The sequence below is a fragment of the Somniosus microcephalus genome, chromosome 15 (genome assembly GCF_052327205.1).
Source record: "Somniosus microcephalus isolate GS21.2 chromosome 15, FLI_Smic_1.0, whole genome shotgun sequence".
Taxonomy (NCBI): Eukaryota; Metazoa; Chordata; class Chondrichthyes; order Squaliformes; family Somniosidae; genus Somniosus; species Somniosus microcephalus.
Genome location: NC_141001.1, coordinates 119,457,190 through 119,480,369, shown reverse-complemented (window position 1 = coordinate 119,480,369; position 23,180 = coordinate 119,457,190). Strand labels below are relative to the sequence as shown.

The 23,180-nt window shown below is 48.3% G+C and overlaps 1 protein-coding gene across 1 annotated transcript in view; it reads left to right on the top strand.

The window, feature by feature from the left end:
• Nucleotides 1–23,180, top strand: part of bmal1a (basic helix-loop-helix ARNT like 1a) — a 61,971-nt gene that overhangs the window by 8,331 nt on the left and 30,460 nt on the right. The window contains exons 2-8 of the mRNA XM_086007542.1: nucleotides 3,701–3,848; nucleotides 14,534–14,554; nucleotides 16,567–16,605; nucleotides 17,832–17,873; nucleotides 18,732–18,889; nucleotides 19,863–19,942; nucleotides 20,476–20,609. Of these exons, the coding sequence (XP_085863668.1) occupies nucleotides 3,709–3,848; nucleotides 14,534–14,554; nucleotides 16,567–16,605; nucleotides 17,832–17,873; nucleotides 18,732–18,889; nucleotides 19,863–19,942; nucleotides 20,476–20,609 (614 nt within the window). The 5' untranslated portion in view covers nucleotides 3,701–3,708. The remainder of the gene's footprint in view (nucleotides 1–3,700; nucleotides 3,849–14,533; nucleotides 14,555–16,566; nucleotides 16,606–17,831; nucleotides 17,874–18,731; nucleotides 18,890–19,862; nucleotides 19,943–20,475; nucleotides 20,610–23,180) is intronic.

Sequence of the window (23,180 nt, the reverse complement as noted above, 5' to 3'; positions counted from 1 at the left end):
TACCTCTATTTATGAAGCCCAAGATCCCATATGCTTTGCTAACCACTCTCTCAATATGTCCCGCCACCTTCAGGGACCGATGCACATTAACTCCCAGGTCCCTCTGCCCCTGCACACTCTTTAAAACTGTGTCATTAAGTGTATATTGCCTCTCCCTGTTCCTTCTGCCAAAATGCATCACCTCACACTTCTCTGTATTAAATTCCATCTGCCACTTGTCTGCCCATTCTGCTCGCCTTTCTATGTCCTGCTGCAGTCGATTGGTATCATCCTCACTGATGTATTGGAAAATAGGCGACGGCTTCAACTTGGGAGCTTTGGTGAGCCCCAGGAACATCTTGTGAAGAGGGCCAGGATGAATCCTTTTATGGAAAGGCATCCTCCTGTGGAGTGGGAAATGCGGAGGGTTACGAGTTTCTCCCTCCACGTACGGTGCCTGAACCCGCCGGGTCCTTCCGGAATCTTCTGTTTTTATTAATCAGATTTCCAGCATCTGCAGTAACTTGCTTTTCGTTTAACCCTTTGAATGTCTGACCAAATCGCAGCAAACTGATTTGGCGCTTACTGCAAGTGCCACGGATTGTGACGGTGGAGGATTGTGTTGATTTGGTTCAGTTGCCTCTTGGGCAGGAGGTTGTGGGTTCCAGCTCGTGATGTAGGCCCCAAGGACCCCAGTGCGGAACGGAGGGAGTGCTGCTTTGCCAGAAGTGCTGTCCCTGCAGATGAGATTTGTAAACCATGGCCCCATCTGCTGGTTTTTGCTGGTGCTGCAATGGCGCAGTTTGACAAAGAGTCGGAAATTCTCCTCCCAGTGTCCTGGCCCAACCTTGCATCAACCAGCACTACCAAAAACATACTGACGAGTCACGTGCCTCACGGCTGTTTGTGGGACATTGCGCCATTGCCACATCTAATGGCCTTTAGGGAAGGAAACCTGCCGTCCTTACCCAGTCTGGGCCTATGTGTCAGCCGTAGCACTCTTGCCTCTGACTCAGAAGGTTGTGGACACAAAGCTGGGTGGGCGTGTGTGCTGTGAGGAGGATGCAGAGAAACTCCAATGTGATTTGGACAGGTTGGGTGATTGGGCAGATGCATAGCAAATGCGAGGTTATCCACTTCGGTGGCAAAAACAGGAAGACAGATTATTATCTGAACGGCAATAGATTGGGAAAAGGGGAAGTGCAACGAGACCGGGGTGTCCTTGTGCCCCAGTCGCTGAAGGTAAGCATGCAGGTGCAGCAGGCGGTTAAGAAGGCAAATGGTATGTTGGCCTTCATAGCGAGAGGATTCGAGTACAGGAGCAAGGACGTCTTGCTGCAGTTGTACAGGGCCTTGGTGAGACCACACCTTGAGTATTGTGTGCAGTTTTCGTCGCCTTATTTGAGGAAGGATGTTCTTGCCATGGAGAGAGTGCAGCGAAGATTCACCAGACTGATACCTGGGATGGCAGGAATGACGTATGAGGATTGGGTCGATTGGGCTTATATTCGCTGGAGTTTAGAAGAATGAGACGGGATCTCATTGAAACTTATAAAATTCTAACAGGACTAGACAGACTAGATGCAGGAAGGATGTTCCCAATGGCGGGGGAGTCCAGAACCAGCGGTCACAGTCTAAGGATAAGGGGTAAGCCATTTAGGACAGAGATGAGGAGGAATTTCTTCACCCAGAGAGTGGTGGAAATTTCTACCACAGAAGGCAGTTGAGGCCAATTCATTAAATATATTCAAGAAAGAGTTAGATATATTTCTTAAGGCTAAAGGGATCAAGGGATATGGGGAGAAGGCAGGGACAGGGTACTGAGTTTGGATGATCAGCCATGATCTCATTGAATGGCGGAGCAGGCTCGAGGGGCCGAATAGCCTACTCCTGCTCCTATCTTCTATGTAACAATTAAATTGCTCTCCGAGTTGGCGAAAGGGCAGGGGAGTGGCCGAGAAGATAAACTGCAGCGTTTCCGGGAGGGGGGTGCAGTACTCTTGGCACTTGCTCTGATTGCGCAAGGGAACTTAATCAGGAAGTGGCCTAGATGGCGTGTGTCCAAAAGGTGCTTTAATGTATCTTGGCAACGGGACTGGCTCTGGTAATTGGCTAATCTTTGTTTTGTCAGCCTGCTCCCGTGCTGTTTTGAGTGCTAGTTGGGAAGCCGTGTCTATTTTTGAGTGTAGGTAGCTTGTGTAAGGGCTTTTAATAGATACTGGCCCGGGCAGCGCACAACTTGGGATATCATTAGAATATAAAGCCCTGCCTGGGTATATGCTGAAGGCAGAATCCCTTCAGTCGATTGCAGTACTTTACTCTTAACTTGAACTGTCGCGTAGTGTATATGTGAATTGTAGAAATGTATGGAGTTTAATCCTTTAAAAAAAAAAATAATTCTCAGGACGTGATTGCCGCTGGCAAGGCCGGCGTTCATTGTCCATCCCCTCGTCGCCCCTTGAGATGATGGTGGTGAGCGAGCCGCCTTTTACTTGAACCGCTGCAGTCCCGTGCGGTGAAGGTGCTCCCGCGGTGCTGTTAAGGGAGGGTGGCCCAGGATTTTGACCCGGCGACGATGAAGGAACGGCGATTATATTTTCCACCTCGGGGTGGTGTGTGACGTGGAACGCAACTTGGGAGGTGGTGGAGTTCCCAGGCGCCTGCTGCCCACGTCCTTCTAGGTGGTGGAGGTCGCAGGTTTGGAAGGTATCTGAACAACTGATAGCTTTATAGTACACCTACTATACCCACTTCACTCGCCAATAACTGAATCCTGCTACTGTGTTTCTTCATTAACTAGTGCAGAATGTGAATAACCAGATATTAATGGTTGGTAGTTTCCCCTCTTAAATATTGATGGATTTCAGCTCTTTCCCCATGAGTTGTAACCCAGGGCCAATCTCATTTTCCCCTCCATTCCCAGTGATGCACATCCTCGACTTAAGTGCCAGGCACCTGGCCGTGCCTTCAGCTGCCTCGACCCTAAGCTCTGCAATTCCCTCCCTAGATCTCTTTGCCTCTCTGCGCCTCTCTTCTTTCAGACGCTCCCTAAGACCTACCTCCTTGACCGAGCTTTTGGTCACATATCTCCTTATGTGGCTCGGTGTCAAATTTTGTTTGATAAATGCTCCTGTGTTGCTCTTTGGGATGCCCTGCAACGTACATCGGACATCTCTCTGTCCAGCTTGGTACATAAGGTGGACATCTCTCTTTCTACAGCGCCTCTCACGACCTCGGGACATCCCAAAGCGCTTTACAGCCAATGAAGTATTTTTTGAAGTGTAGTCACTGTAGTAATGGAGGAAACTTGGCAGCCACAGCAAGCTCCCACAAACAACAATGTGATAATGACCAGATAATCCGTTTGTTTTAGTGATGTTGATTGAGGGATAAATATTGTCCAGGACACCAAGGATAACTCCCCTGCTCTTCTTCGAAATAATGCCAAGGGATCTTTTACGTCCACCCGAGAGAGCAGACGGGGCTTCGGCTTGACGTCTCGTCCGAAAGATGGCACCTCCGACAGTGCAGCACCCCCTCAGCACTGGCACTGGGAGAGTCAGCCTAGATATTTGTGCTCCAGTCCCTGGAGTGGGACTGTGAACCCACGACCTTCTGACTTAGAGTCGAGAGAGAGCACGACCCACTGAGCCAGGGCTGAGACTGTTAAACAATAAATGACTTAAAAATAATTGTAATTCTGTACTTGGCAATATTTCAGATCATCCAATGGCAGACCAAAATATGGACATTTCATCAACAATAAATGACTTTATCTCCACTGATCCAAGTGGATTGATATCGAACTCTTTGGGCACAGCAGGCATGGACTTTAACCGGAAGCGCAAAGGAAGTTCCACAGATTATCAGTAAGTTTAAACCGCAACGATTTTGTCTTTAGTTCGACAACTCGCCTTCCACAAATTTTTGAGACGAACTTCCCTCTTGTTTTTTTTCCTTTCCTCACTATTGTTGTCCTAGAGAAGATTTGACAATCTCCATTTTTCAGTCTGTCCTTCTTCACCCTTTGAAGGGGAGGGGAGGGGAGGTGAAATGAGCAGGGGGGTGTGGGTGGGGATCTGTACAAATGGTAACACAAAACTATTGCAGGCTTTAGTTTGTTTAGTTTTACTCTTAAGTGGGTTCATGTCCCACTCCAGAGACTTCAGCACATAATCCAGGCCGACACTCCCAGTACAGTACTTGAGGGAGTGCTGCACTGTTGAAGATGCCGTCTTTCAGATGCGACGTTAAACCGAAGCCCCATCTGCTCTCTCAGGTGGATGTAAAAGATCCCACGGCACTATTTTGAAGAAGAGCAGGGCAGTTATCCCCGTGTCCTGGCCAATATTTATCCCTCAATCAACATCACTAAAAAAACAGATGATCTGGTCATTATCACATTGTTGTCTGTGGGAGCTTGCTGTGTGCAAATTGGCTGCCGCGTTTCCTACATTACAACAGTGACTACACTTCAAAAAGTACTTCATTGGCTGTAAAACGTTTTGGGTTGTCCTGAGGACGTGAAAGGCGCTATAGAAATGCAAGTCTTTCTTTTTATTTGAAGCATAGTCGCTGCGGCATTTACAGCTTTAAGGACTTGTCTGAAGGATTAGAGAGTTTTACAAACAAGTTTGCAGATGACTCTCTAAGTTAGGCGGGACAGTAAGTAGTGTAGATGGGAGCAGGAAGTTACAAAGGGACACAGAGAGAGAGAGGGTGAGCAGAACGATGGCAAATGGAGTTCAACGTGGGCAAGTGGATTCAAGTACAGGAACAAGGATGTCTTGCTGCAGCTGTACAGGGTGATGGGCCTTCAATAACCACAAAACTAGAAGTTATAGACTTAAACAAGTTGGCTCTTAATCACTAAGATCAGAGCTAACATCTCAACACGCCGACTGGTTCACAGGAATGAGTCATACAGATCCTGGGATCTTTATGTAAGAGAAGTCAGGGGCGGAGCCAAGAGCCAAGACCTGGAACCTCCCAGGTTAGTCGGGAAAGAGGAAGTGAAACTATACACAGTGGGGGAGGGTAATATACATGAGTGCAAAACGAATACAGGATCAAGACAAACAGATTTCATTACATTCACCCCTTCTTTAGATTTAGTCCATCGGGGTGATGTTTCTTAAAAGTTGGTATAAGTGAGTCTGTCAGGAGGTTTTGCAGTTCTCAGTGATCGGCGCAAAGCCGGTTGGGGTGCCTCTAGGGGAGTGGATTCTGGTTCCTCCGCTGTCCGGGCCTCCGCAGTGTCTTCCAGGTTATCTGCAGTGTCCTCCAGGTTAAAGTTGGGTATTGATACCTCTGGGCGTCCTGTCTCTTTGTAGTGTAGGTCTTCATCTGGTAGTCTCCCATCGTTCTCTCCGCTCCCCGAGGGAGCGAGGTCTTTTATGGAAACAGTGTCCTCTCGCCCGTCGGAGTATTCGATATAGGTGTACTGAGGATTTGCATGGAGGAGCCGTACCTTTTCCACAAGGGGGTCCGTTTTATGGCCTCTCACGTGCTTCCGCAATAGTACTGTCCCCGGAGACGTCAGCCACGCGGGTAGAGATATGCCCGAGGTGGATTTCCGGGGGAAAACAAACATCTTTTCGTGAGGGGTAGCGTTAGTGGCAGTACATAACAGAGACCTTATGGAGTGGAGCACGTCTGGGAGGACTTCCTGCCAGCGGGAGGTCGGAAGGCCTTTTGACTTTAAGGCTAACGTGACAGCCTTCCAAACAGTAGCATTCTCCCTTTCCACTTGCCCATTACCCCGGGGGTTGTAGCTAGTGGTTCTGCTAGTGGCTATCCCCTTCGAGAGCAAGAACTGGCACAGCTCGTCACTCATGAATGACGTCCCCCTATCGCTGTGTATGTAGTTCGGCATGCCAAACATGCAGAATAGATTACAGAGACACTTGATGACTGTGGCACTGGTTATGTCTGGGCAGGGAATGGCGAAGGGGAAGCGGGAATATTCATCAATGATATTGAGGAAGTATACGTTACGGTCGGCAGAGGGAAGGGGTCCCTTGAAGTCCAGACTTAGGCGCTCGAATGGCCGTGTGGCTTTGATAAGGTGTGCACGGTCAGGCCTGTAGAAACGAGGCTTGCATTCCACACAGATGCGGCAGGCTCTGGTCATTGCCCTGACCTCCTCGATGGAGTGGGGCAGATTGCGGGACTTTATAAAATGGTATAGTCGGGTGACCCCTGGGTGACAGAGGTCGTTGTGGAGACCCTGTAATTTGTCCGTATGAATGCTGGCACACATTCCCCGCGATAGGGCGTCTGGGGGTTCATTAAGGGCTCCCGGCCTGTACATAATATCATAGTCGAACGTGGATAGTTCGATCCTCCACCTGAGTATTTTGTCATTCTTGATTTTCCCCCTTTGTTATTAAACATGAAAACCACCGACCGCTGGTCGGTGAGCAGGGTGAAGCGTTTGCCGGCTAGGTAGTGTCTCCAGTGCCGCACTGCCTCCACTATAGCCTGTGCCTCCTTCTCGACAGAAGAGTGCCTGATTTCAGGTCCCTGAAGGGTTCGGGAGAAGAAGGCCACAGGCCTCCCAGCCTGATTGTGGGTCGCAGCTAAGGCAAAGTCTGACGCATCGCTTTCGACTTGAAAGGGAATGCATTCGTCCACTGCACACACTGCAGCCCTTTCAATGTCCTGTTTAATACTGGTGAAAGCCTCCCGAGCTTCAGCTGATAGTGGGAAGGACGTCGATTTAATGAGGGGTCGGGCCTTATCAGAGTAATTGGGCACCCATTGGGCATAATACGAAAAAAAATCCCAGGCACCTTTTTAAAGCTTTGGGATTGTGTGGCAGGGGCAGTTCCTTTAGGGGGCGTAATCGGTCAGGGTCCGGTCCAATTACCCCATCTTCCACCACACAGCCGAGGATACAGAGACGGGTTGTGTTGAAGACACATTTGTCTTCATTGTAGGTTAGATTCAGCTTTAGGGCAGTTTTTAAAAATCTCGCAAGATTTAGATCGTGGTCTTGCTGGTTGTGCCCGCAGATAGGGACATTGTCCAGATAGGGGTAGGTAGCTTGTAGTTTATTCTCGTCAACCATGCGGTCCATCTCACGTTGGAAGACCGAGACCCCATTTGTTACTCCGAAGGGCACTCTGAGAAAATGGTAGAGGCGCCCGTTCGCCTCGAAGGCAGTGTATGGGCGGTCCTCCGTTCTAATGGGGAGCTGGTGATACGCGGATTTGAGGTCGATAGTCGAGAAGACTCGGTATTGCGCAATCTGGTTGACCATTTCTGATATGCGGGGTAAAGGGTAGGCGTCCAGCTGGGTATAAATATTAACAGTCTGGCTGTAGTCAATTACCATCCGTTTCTTTTCGCTATTTTTAACTATGACTACTTGGGCACGCCACGGGCTGGTACTGCATTCAATAATGCCTTCCCGCAGGAGTCTGTCCACTTCCGCCTTGATAAAGTGTCTGTCTTCCAGACTGTACCGTCTACTTTTGGTCGCTATGGGCCTACAGTTCGGAGCGAGATTAACGAATAAAGAGGGTGGGCTGATTTTTAAGGTTGATAGGCCACAGACTGTGAGTGGCGGCTGGGACCCGCCATATGCTAGCGTGACACTTTCGTGGTGGCACTGGAAGTCCAGGCCCAAGATTACATTAACACAGAGTTCTGGCATCACGAGGAGTTTAAAATCCTTGTAGTCCGTGCCTTTTACAGTCAGTGTTACCACACAGTAGCCCAAAATGTCCGAAGTGTGGGGCTTAGCAGCCATAGCAATTCTGCTCCGCGTAGGGGTTACCGTTAGTGAGTGCCGCCGTACCAGGCTAGGGTGGATAAAACTCTCGGTACTCCCACAGTCAATTAAACATTTCGTTAAATTCCCGTTTACCTGTATGTCCATCATGGATTTTGTCAACGGGTGTGGCCTGGATTGATCCACCGTGATCGAAGCCACTGTTGGGCCCTGGGCGGCCGTTGAGTCGGGAAAAGATGGCGGATCCCAAGATGGCGGCCCGCACGGCACGCACGAGGCGGTGACGGAGTTGGAAATCGGATTCCCCCTGCAGACTTTGCTAAAATGCCCCTTTTTCTTACATTTGAAGCATGTAGCGTCCTTCGCTGGGCATCGTTGTCTGGGGTGCTTGGCCTGGCCGCAGAAGTAGCATTTCGGGCCTTGAGACATTGCCGCTGTAGTAGGACTCCTGGGTGAACTTCTGTGTGGGGACTCCGGCGGCGTAGAGCTGGTCTGAGACCTGGATGGGGAAGATGGCTGATTCCAAAATGGCGGCCCCCTCGGCGCGCATGAGGCGGTGAGGGCTGCATGAGGCGGTGAGGGCTGCATGGCCGGAAGAATAAGAGTCAGAGTTTTTCTGGGCCACGTCCAGCGATCGCGCAGTGGCCACTGCCTTTTTTAAGTCCAGGACCACCACCTCCAGCAGTCTCTGCCGGATATAATTCGATTTGAGGCCCGTGATGAAGGAATCGCGGACCAATTCGTCAGAGTACGCGTTGGCCATCACGGCCTTGCAGTTACAGTCCCGGACCAGGTCCTTTAGGCCCTGTAAGAAATCGTCCATTGATTCCTCTGGTCGCTGCCTGCGTGTAGCCAGCAGATGTCTGGCGTACACTTCGTTTACCGGCCTCTGGTATTGGGCCTTCAGGATAGTGATGGCCTCCGTGTAAGAGGTGGCGTCCCGGATGAACGAATAAATCCGATGACTTACGCGAGTAGTCAGTAGACTCAGTTTATCTACCTCGCTAGCATTCGAAGCATTTGAGCCAGTGTCCAAATTGATTTGATGCTTCAGCAGAATGTGGATCCAAGTCCAGACGTCTGGTTTTAGGAGTCGATCCATCCTAGTATTCTTTAGTGATTAAAATTGATGGGCCTTCAATAACCACAAAACTAGAAGTTATAGACTTAAACAAGTTGGCTTTTAATCACTAAGATCAGAGCTAACATCTCAACACGCCGACTGGTTCACAGGAATGAGTCATACAGATCCTGGGATCTTTATGTAAGAGAAGTCAGGGGTGGAGCCAAGAGCCAAGACCTGGAACCTCCCAGGTTGGTCGGGAAAGAGGAAGTGAAAGTATACACAGTGGGGGAGGGTAATATACATGAGTGCAAAACAAATACAGGATCAAGACAAACAGATTTCATTACACAGGGCCTTGGTGAGACCACACCTTGAGTATTGTGTGCAGTTTTGGTCACCTTATCTGAGGAAGGATGTTCTTGCCATGGAGGGAGTGCAGCGAAGATTCACCAGGCTGATACCTGGGATGGCAGGAATGACATATGAGGAGAGATTGGGTCGATTGGGCTTATATTCACTGGAGTTTAGAAGAATGAGAGGGGATCTCATTGAAACTTATAAAAATCTAACAGGACCAGACAGACTAGATGCAGGAAGGATGTTCCCGATGGCGGGGGAGTCCAGAACCAGGGGTCACAGTCTAAGGATAAGGGGTAAGCCATTTAGGACAGAGATGAGGAGGAATTTCTTTACCCAGAGAGTGGTGAACCTGTGGAATTCTCTACCACAGAAGGCAGTTGAGGCCAATTCATTAAATATATTCAAGAAGGAGTTAGATATATTTCTTAAGGCTAAAGGGATCAAGGGATATGGGGAGAAAGCAGGGACAGGGTACTGAATTTGGATGATCAGCCATGATCGCATTGAATGGCGGAGCAGGCTCGAGGGGCCGAATGGCCTACTCCTGCTCCTATCTTCTATGTTTCTATGTAAGTGTCAGGTCATCCACTTTGGACCCAAGAAAGACAGATCAGGGTATTTTCTGACTGGCGAGAAGCCGAGAGATTTGGGTGTCCAAGAACACAAATCATTAAAAGCTGGTTGACGGGTACAAAAAACAATCGGAAAGACGAATGGAATGTTGTCCTTTATCGCGGGGGGGGTGGGGGGGAGGGGCTGGAGTACAAAGGGGAGGAAGGGATGCTTCAGTCTCGGTCAGACCCCATCTGAAGTAACCGCTCACTTTCGGGCCCCGCACCTCAGGAAGGATATATTGGTCTTGGAGGGGGAGCAGCGCAGAGTCACCAGAACCGTACCCGGGCTTAAATCGTTCAATTATTTCAGGTTACATAGCTTGGCTTGTATTCCCTGGAGTATAGAAGATTAAGAGGTGATCTGATTGAGGTGTTCAAAATGTTAAGACAATTTGATAGGGTAGATGTAGAGAAACTATTTCCTCTGGTGGGCGGGGAGTCCAGAACAAGGGGGCACAACCTTAAAATTAGAGCCAGGCCGTTCAGGGGTGACGTCAGGAAGCACTTCTTCACACAAAGGGTGGTGGAAATCTGGAACTCTCTCTCTTCTAAACGGCTGCTGAGGGGGGGGGGGGGGGGGGGGGTCAATTGAAATGTTGAAGACTGAGATTGCTGGATTTTTATTGGGTAAGGTTATCGAGGGATTTGTAGCAAAGGCGGGTAAATGGGGTTGAGGTACAGATCAGCCATGATCTAATGGAATGGCGGAGCAGGCCCGAGGGGCTGAATGGCCTCCTCCTCCTCCTCCTGTTCCTGATGTTCCTAGAATTGTTCTAAACCCAGACCTCCAGAAGCACAAGGGTTGCTGAAGTGTATAAAATTCTGAGGGGCCTAGATAGAGTGGATAGGAAGGACCTATTTCCCTCAGCAGAGAGGTCAATAACCAGGGGGCACAGATTTAAAGTAATTGGTCGAAAGATTAGAGGGGAGTTGAGGAGAACATTTTTCACCCAGAGGGTGGTGGGGGTCTGGAACTCACTGCCTGAGAGGGCGGAAGAGACAGAAACCCTCATCACATTTAAAAAGTACTTGGATATGCACTTGAAGTGCCGTAACCTGCAGGGCTACGGACCAAGAGCTGGAAAGTGGGATGAGGCTGGAGAGCTCTTTGTCGGCCGGCACGGACACGATGGGCCGAATGGCCTCCTTCTGTGCTGTAAATTTCTATGATTCTGTGAAGTTTTATCTCTGTGTTCTGTATTACTCCCAAGGGTCTGTACAGAACACCAGTAAAGAAAGCTCGACCTGCCCGACTGTGCCGCCTGGGATTCTGCTCTCTGTATCGGGACATGTGCAGGCCTGGTCACCGTCTGCCGAACCGGGAAGGAAGGGGGTGCGTAGCACACATTGGGGCGTAAGACAGCTGTTACTTTGCCTCGGGGGGGTCGCCAACTCTGGTTGGACGTATTCCAGGAGGTTTCATCATGTGACCAACTGCCCCGCCTCCCCCCGCACGCCCACCATCAGTCGCCTGACACGTCCACCCTCATGGAGCCCCACCTTCCCACGGCCAGTTGGAATGTGGACAGACCCTTCGTTACCCACTTGGGTGCTTCTTGACTGTCAGTCAAACAGTCTTTCTTTCCCATCTTCAATATTTTGTTTATAACTAATGAACCAAGAAAATGAACACTCTCTCTTCACGCCCCCGTTGCTTTTTCTCCTGGGTGTTTGGCTGGCGGCAGAGTGCCCCGGAGATTGACCTTCAATTCCTGGAGACTCCAGGCCAATCCTGGAGGAGTTGGCAACCCCTAACTTTGCCCCTCCACAGCCTCGTTGAATGACTGGGCTCGGTTTCTGATGACCTCCGTCCTTAACCTCCGGCAGCACCTTGCTGTGAACCAAAACCCGACTGGGATGCAAGAACCTATTGTAATTGATTGCTGCATACGTCTCTGTAGAGTTGTTACCCCCATCCCCCCCCCCTGTCATGTTCATGTGGAATGCACAATCGGATTTTCCTCTTGATTTAACTGGAGGTGTGAAGCAGATGTTGAAGGTTGAGGGAATGGTAGCACAGTGGTAATGTCACTGGACAAGTAATCCAGAGATCTGGACTAATAATCCAGTGACAAGAATTCAAATCCCACTATGGCAGCTGGGGAATTTAAATTCAGTTAATGAATAAAAATCTGGAATGAAAATCTAGTATCAGTGACCATGAAACTACCGAATTGTCGTAAAAACCCATCTGGTTCACTAATGTCCTTTAGGGAAGGAAATCTGCTGCCCTTACCCGGTCTGGCCTATATGTGACTCCAGTCCCACAGCAACGTGGTTGACTCTTAACTGCGCCTCTGAAATGGCCCAGCCAGCCACTCGAGGGCTATTAGGGATGAGCAATAAATGCCGGCCTTGACAGCGATGCCCACATGCCTTGAACGAATAATTAAAAAAAATAAAGCAGCATATTACCACCGCAGCGCAAAGATTTCAGACACTTACCCTGAGAACAATCAAGTTCAAAGCTGAGAATAGCACCAGAGTTTTCAATTAGCAAACTATTTTTAACAGTGGCGCATAAATCCGACAACTCGGTCAAAGGTTTAATCCGAGATAAAGCTGACTGACCTTTTGCAATATGTTCCTTGTTTTTAAATCCCTCCATGGCCTCACCCTCCTTATTTTTGTACTCTCCTCCAGCCCTACAACCCCCCCTCCCCCACACAGGCTCTCTGCACTCCGCCTATTCTGGCCTCTTGAACGTCCCTGATTTTAATCGCTCCACCATTGGTGGTCGTGCCTTTAGCTGCCTGGGCCCTAAACTCTGGAAATCCCTCCCTAAACCTCTCCGCCTCGCTCCTCCTTTAAGACGCTCCATAAAACCTACCTCATAGAAACATAGAAGATAGGAGCAGGAGTAGGCCCCTCGAGCCTGCTCTGCCATTTAATGCGATCATGGCTGATCATCCAAATTCAGTACCCTGTCCCTGCTTTCTCCCCATACTCCTTGATCCCTTTAGCCTTAAGAAATATATCTAACTCCTTCTTGAATATATTTAATGAATTGGCCTCAACTGCCTTCTGTGGTAGAGAATGCCACAGGTTCACCACTCTTTGGGTGAAGAAATTCCTCCTCATCTCAGTCCTAAATGGCTTACCCCTTATCCTTAGACTGTGACCCCTAGTTCTGGACTCCCCCGCCATCGGGAACATCCTTCCTGCATCTAGTCTGTCTAGTCCTGTTAGAATTTTATAAGTTTCAATGATTCAATCTTTGACAAAGGATCTCCTTATGTGGCTCGGTGTCAAATTCTCTTTTGATAATCGCTCCCTGTGAAGCGCCTTGGGACGTTTTACTACGTTAAAGGCGCTATATAAATGCAAGCTGTTGTTGTTTGTTCCATCCCATAATTGTTGCTCCATTGCTGAATAGTTTGAGATCCCGACACCCGTTCAGATTTCTTGTTCTTCTCCCTTCGCCACCCTGCAAAAGAAAATTAAAATCATACAATGATCCAGCACAGAAGGAGGCCATTCGGCCCATTGTGCCTGTGCCGGCTCTTTGAAAGAGTTCTCCAATTAGTCCCACTCCCCCTTTGCTCCTTCCCCATACTTTTTCCCTTCGCATATTTATCCAGCGTACCCTCTAACTCGCCACGTGCAATGCTGCGGGCGATTTGCTCGTGTATTTACAGAAGTTATGAAGTCTGTCACAGTTTAGAGGTCACGCTTTGAGCGTCACACATGAATGGGATTTTTTTTTTTTCAAGAGTTTGTTAAATATGGAATAAACCTCAGACACTGCGTTCATATCAAACTTGTATTTTCTAAAAGAAAATTATTACCCGATGTGAAAGAACTATCCAATTAGTCCCAGAAAATGCTGGAAATACTCAGCAGGTCAGGCAGCATCTGTGGAGAGAGAAACAGAGTTACCGTTTCAGGTCGATGACCTTTCAGCAGAACTCTCCACAGATGCTGCCTGACCCGCTGAGTATTTCCAGCATTTTCTGTTTCTATTTCAGATTTCCAGCATCCGCAGTATTTTGCTTCTGTATCCGATTAGTCCCCCCTGCTCTTTGCCCACTGCCCTGCAAATTTTTCCTTTTCAAGTATTTATCCAATTGCCTTTACTGTTGACTCTGCTTCCACCGCCCTTTCAGGCAGTGTATTTTGTTGGGGAAGGGTATCGAGGGATATGGAGCGAAGGCGGACAACAACTCGCTGCGTCCCCAATGAATTACTCTTGAAGTGGAGTCACTGTTGTAATGCAGGAAACCCGGCAGCCAATTTGTGCACAGCAAGCTCCCACAAACAGCAATGTGATAATGCACCAGATTTTTTTTTTGTGATGTTGGTTGAGGGATAAATATTGGTCCAGGACACCGGGGATAACTCCCCTGCTCTTCTTCAAAATAGTGGCCGTGGGATCCTTTATGTCCACCTGAGAGAGTAGACGGGGCCTCGGTTTAACATCTCATCCGAAAGACGGCACCTCCGACAGTGCAGCACTCCCTCAGTACTGGCACTGGGAGTGTCGGCCTAGATTTTTGCGCTCAAGTCTCGAGTGGGGACTTGAACCCACGACCTTCTAACTCAGAGAATGAGTGCGCTGCCCACTGAGCCACAGCTGAGACCTTGGTGGTGATGGTAGTTACTCAGGAACTGTTGCCCTGAAATGAGCAATATTTAGTATGAAATGGTTATAATTGAAAATGGTGATTGGAAGTCTACAATTCTAATCAATATGTAACAGCCTAACATCTAGCATTTTAAACCCGTGTGAATCTATCTGTGACTGAAATAACATGATTATTGTCCTTACTTTTTCAGACTTGATGGCTTTTCGTTTGAGTAAGTATGATAACTATTTATCTTCCTGAAGTGTGCGTGTGGTCGGTAACATGAATCAGTCATTCATGAAAGAAAGACTTATGAAATAATACTGAGCGGCCTGCTGGTGGCGCTGTCCAGGGAGAGTATAAATACTCAGGCACGGGCCCAGCTTGCGTAGGACATTCTTAACAGGAACTAGTGAAGGACACAACTAGACCGCCATGTTGTAAAACAGTTGATTAAAGCTTTGTTTAACGCTTCGACCAAGTGCCTAGTAGTTTTCTTACGTCAATCGGGGTTTGGAGGAGAGGGGCGGGGGAGGTGTAATGAACTGCTTCAAATGGGCCATTAAGAAAGACGCTGCATTTCTGTAGCGCCTTTCACGACCTCTGGACGTCCCAAAGCGCTTTACAGCCAATGAAGCACTTTTGAAGTGTTGTCAGTGATGCAATGTGGGAAGATGTAATAACTTATGTATATATTATAAAAGTGTGGATGTGAGCTGAGGGGTCTGAGCGCAGGGACTTAAATCGTGCGTATCACTGGAGACACAAGCTTTAAAGGGTAGAGTCTTCATTTAATGCAGCTTTGTAGAGCCAGGATGCAGTGGCTTGACTCTCATCACCTCGCCATCAGGTTACTCCCATTTGATAAAAGTCTGTCTCTCTCTTTTCTGTCTCAAAGCAGCACCTCGATTTCAAATTTCAAATCCCTCCGTGGCCTCGCCCCTCCCTATCTCTGTAACCTCCTTCAGCCCCACAATCCCCCGAGATATCTGCGCTCCTCGAATTCTGCCCCCTTGAGCTTCCCTGATTATAGTCGCTCAACGTTTGGTGGTCGTGCCTTCTGTTGCCTGGGCCCTAAGCTCTGGAATTCCCTGCCTAAACCTCTCCGCCTCACTACCTCTATTTCCTCCTTTAAGACGCTCCTTAAAACCTACCTCTTTGACCAAGCTTTTGGTCACCTGCACTAATTTATCCTTATGTGGCTCGGTGTCAAATTTTTTGTCTTAAAATATTCCTGTGCAGCACCTTGGGACGTTTTACTACGTTAAAGGCGCTATATAAATACAATTTGTTGTTCTCTCTATCGCTTGCTCACTCTCTCTCGCCCCCTCTCTCTCTCTCGCCCCCTCTCTCTCTCTCGCCCCCTCTCTCTCTCTCGCCCCCTCTCTCTCTCTCGCCCCCTCTCTCTCTCTCGCCCCCTCTCTCTCTCTCGCCCCCTCTCTCTCTCTCGCCCCCTCTCTCTCTCTCGCCCCCTCTCTCTCTCTCGCCCCCTCTCTCTCTCTCGCCCCCTCTCTCTCTCTCGCCCCCTCTCTCTCTCTCGCCCCCTCTCTCTCTCTCGCCCCCTCTCTCTCGCCCCCTCTCTCTCGGCCCCTCTCTCTCTCGGCCCCTCTCTCTCTCGGCCCCTCTCTCTCTCGCCCCCTCTCTCTCGCCCCCTCTCTCTCGCCCCCTCTCTCTCGCCCTCTCTCTCTCTCGCCCCCTCTCTCTCTCTCGCCCCCTCTCTCTCTCTCGCCCCCTCTCTCTCTCTCGCCCCCTCTCTCTCTCTCGCCCCCTCTCTCTCTCTCGCCCCCTCTCTCTCTCTCGCCCCCTCTCTCTCTCTCGCCCCTTCTCTCTCTCTCGCCCCTTCTCTCTCTCTCGCCCCCTCTCTCTCTCTCGCCCCCTCTCTCTCTCTCGCCCCCTCTCTCTCTCTCGCCCCCTCTCTCTCTCTCGCCCCCTCTCTCTCTCTCGCCCCCCCTCTCTCTCTCGCCCCCTCTCTCCCTCGCCCCCCCTCTCTCTCTCGCCCCCCCTCTCTCTCTCTCTCTCTCTCGCCCTCTCTCTCTCGCCCCCTCTCTCTCTCTCTCTCGCCCCCTCTCTCTCTCTGTGCCCACCTACCGATCTCTCCTTTGTAAGTATACAGCAAGTGCCGATCTGATTTAGGTGGAGTGCAGTGTTGGAGCCACCAACATGAGATGGCACCGCCTGGATTAGGCGAATCAATCTGAAGCAGAGGAAAGCCTTCTAGAGATTGTTTGTCTTTCTTTATTTCAGGGACGGGATGGACACGGACAAAGAGGACCAACACAGCAGGTGCAGTCAAATTGTTTTCAGCCTTTCATTTAAAAAAAAAAAATGATACTTTGGAACAATTTATTGATTTGCTGCTGGCCAAACTTAAAGCTGCATTTTGTTAATGGCGTAAATCTGTAAAGAGGAAGGGAGTAACTTGTATCGACTCGACTTCTAATCGATGCAAAGGACTTTTCACATTCAATGATCTTCCGTCCACACAATCACGAGCAGATCTCCCCTGGCATTGCTCTGAGTGAGTTGGAGGGTACACTGTTTAATAACAAACGGGGATCTTACCGACAAATTGTGTGGCTGGTAAAGTGTTGCAGTACCAACAACTCGCATTTATATAGCGCCTTTAACATAGTTAAAAATGTCCCAAGGTGCTTCACAAGAGTGTTATTAAAGAAGAACAAAATTTGACACCGCGCCGCATGAGGATAATTTAGGGCAGGTGACCAAAAGCTTGGTCAAAGAGGTCGGTTTTAAGGAGCGTCTTAAAGGAGGAGAGAGACAGAGAGGTTTAGGGAGGGAATTCCAGAGCTTAGGGCCCAGGCAACAGAAGGCACGGCCGCCAATGGTGGAACAGTTGTCAAACAAAATTTGACGTTGAGCCACATAAATGACAGTACAGGTAGAACGTCCCGAATCCGGCAACCTCGGGACTGAGGCCGAGCCGGTTTTCGGGTTTTTCCGGACTTCGGAACGTGTTTCTGATGTTGAAAGTCCGGAAACGCCCAAGCCCAGGTTTTGGTTTTTGGTAAGCCTCTCTCAGGGTGTCTGGATTCCAGAACATTTTACGGATTCCGGACCCCTGCCACCAATCGTCCCGGAGTGCGGATCCCGGAACTCCGGATTTGGGATGCTCAACCTGTATTGCCCATTGAGTTCAGCCTTATCAACTGGAGAATTTATCTGCAGGTGTGTAGATAGATATATAGTTGGACTGTTATTCTTGTGTCCTTGCAGCTCTAATTATTGAACAGTCATTTGGTAATTAGGCCCTGAGCTCTGGAAATCCCTCCCTAAACCTCTCCACCTCCCTCCTCCTTTTAAGACGCTCCTTAAAACCGACCTCTTTGACCAAGCTTTTGGACGCCTGTCCTGATATCTCATCATGTGGCTCCCGTGAAGCAATTCTAAACGCCCAATTTCATCGCTTTCGCGCAACCTTAGCCTTTGAACCCATTGAAGTATTCCTTGAATCCGATGGTTTTACGGTATTTTTATGTCTCCTTACCTAGGATGGAATGTACAGACCAACACGGGAGAGTGAAAAATGCCAGGTAATCCTCCAGTCCTTCGTACTCCAGGCCTCCATTTCTAAAGCCCAGGATCCCAACGAGAAAAGCTGGGATTGTTGTCCTTGGAGCTGAGCAGGTTAAGGGGAGATTGTAATAGAGGTGTTCAAAATCATGAAGGGTTTTGATAGAGTAAATGGGGAGAAGCCGTTTCTACTGGTAGAAGGGCCGGTAACCAGAGGACACAGATTTAAGGTAATTACCATCACCACACGGACTGCGGCGGTTCAGTGAGATGCCCACCAGCACTATCCCTGGGCAGCTGGACATGGACAATGAATGCTGGCTTCACCAGCGATCTCCCTATCCCGACAAAATAATTAAAAAAAAAAAATTAAATTGCAATTACAGTAGAATAACAATTAAAAGGCAACAGACTTGCGTCATTTTACGATGTAATTTCCATTGAGCCTAACCAGGAGAAATTTCGCATCTCACTTGGAGCAGAGAAGGTTAAGAGGAGATTTGATAGAGCTGTTTAAAATCATGATGGGTTTAAACAGAGTAAAATAAAGAGAAACTGTTTCCAATGGCAGAAGGGTCGGTAACCAGAGGGCCCAGATTTAAGGTGATTGGCAAAAGAACGTGAGGAAAAACTTTTTACACAACGAGTGGTTAGGATTTGGAATGCGCTGCCCGATAGGGTGGTGGATACAGATTCAGTAGTAGCCTTCAAAAGGGAATTAGATAAATACTTGAAGAAAAAATTGCAGGGATATGGGGAAAGAGCGGGGGAGTAGGACTAATTGGATTGCTCTTCGAAAGAGCCGGCGCAGACTCGATGGGCCAAACAGCCTCCTTCTGTGCTGTACTATTCTGTAATTCTTACTGTTCAATTTTCAGAGAGGCTCATAGTCAGATTGAGAAAAGGCGACGGGATAAGATGAACAGTTTCATTGATGAGTTAGCGTCAATGGTGCCAACTTGCAATGCCATGTCGAGGAAACTGGACAAGCTCACCGTGCTTAGGATGGCTGTACAGCACATGAAGACCCTACGAGGTGAGGACTTAATAGGTGAAATGTAAACGTATTCAGTGACGGTCAAGTTCCTCAAACCTACACTGTTTGTTCGATGTTGTGTAGATCTTCCAGTGTTCAAATTACATGGTCGTTTCCACACGATGTTTAGGGAGCGTAGGAATTGCTGGATGAAAAGAGACCAACGTCCATCTAGTTCACCTTCTACCCTCCTGGGAGTCGCACGATCCAACGATAAAGGAGTTGTTGACCAATCACAGCGATCAATCTTTATCAATGAGTCTACAACAGACCCAGACATGAGGCGAGGAAAACCCCCAGTGGTGGAGAGCTTTGGGAACCAGAGGTCCAAGGTCACCTGTTCCTCCCGAGCTCGCTACACTCTCCACACGTCATGTCTCACATTACTCTACTCATATACTGCATCCCGAAATGTTATCTTCTGAAATAAGTCAAGCTGACACTCAATAATAAATTAATCAAACGCACTCCTGGCTGGCCTCCCACATTCTATCCTACGTAAACTTGAGGTCATCCAAAACTTGGCTGCCCGTGTCCTAAGTCCTGTTCACTCATCACCCCTGTGCTCGCTGACCTACATTGGCTTTATAAGCAACGCCTCAATTTTAAAATTCTCATCCTTGTTTTCAAATCCCTCCATGGCCACGCCCCCTCCCTACCTCTGCAATCTCCTTCAGCCCCACATCGGTGTCAATTTTTATTTGATAATTGCTCCTGTGAAGCACCTTGGGACATTTTACTACGTTAAAGGCGCTATATAAATGCAAGTTGTTGTAAAATGCCATTTATTGTAAAATATCATTTATATATAGTAAAATACCATTTTTTATATATAAATAATGTATATAATTGTTTTAGATATTTAATCAAGTAATCAAAACCACTCTGAACAGTTGGAAGTTGAATTACATTTTCAATCCAATCTTGATTGAAATCTATTTTCATGCCGATTTTTGTGATTTCTGTGTTTCAGGGGCTACCAATGCTTATACAGAGGCTAACTACAAACCTGCTTTTCTATCGGATGATGAGCTGAAGCATCTTATCCTCAGGGTATTTTTTTTTTAAACGAGTGTTCTGATTTTCAATAAACTCCTGTTAGGAAAGAGGTAGTTGTTTACTGTCTACTTGTATAAAGTTTTCATTGTGTTCAGCAGAGCCCTACCTCTCCCCCCCCCCCCCCCCCCCCCCCGGATGTTGTGCTTTGTATAACACACCAGAGGTATAAAAAAAGAGCCAGTAATTTCCTGCTGTTTTTTTCTGACCTTAAAGATAACCTGCCCTCTCCCCAAGGACCGAAGCGGGTATTGGCCCTTTGTATTGGGGGTATTGGCCCTTTGTATTGGGGGTATTGGCCCTTTGTATTGGGGGGTATTGGCTCTTTGTATTGGGGGGTATTGGCCCTTTGTATTGGGGAGTATTGGCTCTTTGTATTGGGGGTATTGGCTCTTTGTATTGGGGGTATTGGCCCTTTGTATTGGGGGGTATTGGCTCTTTGTATTGGGGGTATTGGCTCTTTGTATTGGGGGTATTGGCTCTTTGTATTGAAGCGTGTTTGCTCACCAGACTCTCTGCTGTTCCCACAGGCAGCCGACGGATTTCTTTTTGTTGTGGGCTGTGACAGAGGGAAGATACTGTTTGTGTCAGAATCGGTCTTCAAAATCCTCAACTACAGTCAGGTAAAGTTGCACAGCCTCAAAGTGACTCGAATTTCTCTAACGTTATAGCTTCACTGATGTGGTCTTCAGGATACTGAGACGTTTGCAGCCTGGAGTTTAACTGAAATCTTGAGTTCTGTGAGGAAGAGTGTAAAAGGGATGTAAGGGACAAGCGGGGTAACAGGGTTAGACAGGTCCAGTTGAAGAGCTAGCACCAGCACAGGCACGATGGGCCAAATGGCCTCCTTCTGTGCTGTCATCTATGGTTCTAATATAGAAAAATAGGAGCAGGAGTCGGCCAATGATATAGTTTACGTAGCAATTTGACACAATGTGACTTCCTCAAATCCTCTCCATCATCTACAAGGCTCAAGTCAGATGCAGTGACTTAAGCCATAAAAATTTACTTCACATTTTGGGATACAGATTTACGACAATTTGTTAAAAGAACCGGGGGGAGATGAAGAGAATTTTTTTTACACAGCGAGTTGTTGTGAGCTGGAACGCGCTGCCTGAAAGGGCGGTGGAAGCAGATTCAATAGTAACTTTCAAAAGGGAATTGGATAAATACTTGAAAAGGAAAAAATTTGCAGGGCTGTGGGGAAAGAGCAGGGGGAGTGGGACTAATCGGAGAGCTCGTTCAAAGAGCCGGCACAGGCACGATGGGCTGAATGGGGATAATTTGTCATATTGAAAGTTTGAGACCAAATTGGGTTGGGGAAAATAAAAATTCAATTTTAAAACTTTTATTGTTAAAAGTGTAATAATGTAAGTTTAGCGCTGTCAGTACCACTCACATCGGAGTCAGAAGGTTGTGGGTTCACAGTCCCCGCTCCAGATACTTGAGCACAAAATCTAGGCTGACACTCCAGTGCGGTACTGAGGGAGCGCAGCACTGTCGGAGGTGCCGTCTTTCGGGTGAGACGTTAAACCGTCTGCTCTCTCAGGTGGACGCATAAGATCCCACGGCCACTCTTCGAAGAAGAACGGCGAGTTCTCCCTGGTGTCCTGGCCAATATTTATTCCTCAATCAACCTCACTAAAAACAGATTATCTGGTCATTATCACATTGTTGTTTGTGGGAGCTTGCTGTGCGCAAATTGGCGGCTGCTGCGTTTCCTACATTACAACAGTGACTACACTTCAAAGAATTACTTCATGGGCTGTAAAGCGCTTTGGGACGTCCTGTCCCATCACATCGCCGTCGTAACCAAGAAGGCATGCCAACGCCTGTTCTTCCTCAGGAGACTGAAGAAATTTGGAATGGCCCCCCAGATTCTCACCAACTTCTACCGGTGCACCATCGAGAGTATCCTGTCCGGCTGCATCACTACCTGGTATGGCAACTGCACCGCCACAGACCGCAAGGCTCTACAGATGGTGGTGAAAGCTGCACAACATACTATAGGAATTAAACTACCTGCTGTGCAGGATATCTACCCCGAGAGGTGCTGGGGAAAGGCCCCGAGAATCATCAAAGACGTGAGCCACCCCAGCCACAACCTCTTCGTCCTGCTCCCGTCCGGTAAGAGATACCGAAGCATACGGTCTCGTCCAGCAGGTTTCGAAACAGCTTCTACCCCCAGGCCATAAGACTCATGAACGAATTATTTATTATTATTTATTATTGTTTTTATTTATTATTACTGTATTTCTATTATATCATTGCTATACCATATTTATTCCAATGTTGGGCGGACTCGTAAAAATCAACATTTCATTGTGCAGTACACACGTTTGCTGCATATATGACAAATAAAATTGAATTGAATTGAATTGAATTGAGGTTGTGAAAGGCGCTATAGAAATGCAAGTCTGTCTTTCTTTCAAAGTCCCGTTCTGACCCGGGCGGACATTTTAATGCTGGATAGCGACCAGAGAGATGGGAAATCTTGGCTGACTTACACCTTCCTAATCCAGGAACGTCCTGGCTAATTGTTGAGTCTCTACTACTGTCCCTCCTGAGAGAAGCTAACTCCACACTGGCTGGGAATGAACTTGGGAGCTTCCTGCTCTGACTCAGGGACACGACAGAAAAGTACGACGTGTAATTGGTGGAAGGTTTAGAGGGGAGTTGAGGAGAACTTTTTTTCACCCAGAGGGTGGTGGGTGTCTGGAACTCACTGCCTGAAAGGGTGGTAGAGGCAGAAACCCTCATCACATTTAAAAAGTACTTGGATGTGCACTCGAAGTGCCGTAACCTACAGGGGCTACGGACCAAGAGCTGGACAGTGGGATTAGGCTGGAGAGCTCTTTTTTCGGCCAGCACAGACACGATGGGCCGAATGGGCCTCCCTCTGTGCCGTAAATTTCAATAATTGTGTGTGTCACTGGAGGAGAAGCATCAGCCTGTTATCTCCACTCATTCGGTGGGCCAGTTCTTCAGAGAGGAGCTTGGCTCAGTTGACAGTACTCTGGCCTCTGCGAGAAGGTTGTGGGCTTGAGCCCGCTCCAGGGCTTGAGCTCCTAATCTAGGTGCAGTACCGAGGGAGGAAGGCAGGCGAGACGTCAAGCCTACTTCCTGTCCGTCTGTTGAGGTGAGCTGTTGAAGATTCCACGGTGCTATTCGAAGAGGAGCTGGGGAGCTCCCCGGGTGTCCTGGGTCAAAAGTCCTCCCTCAGCCAACACCCACC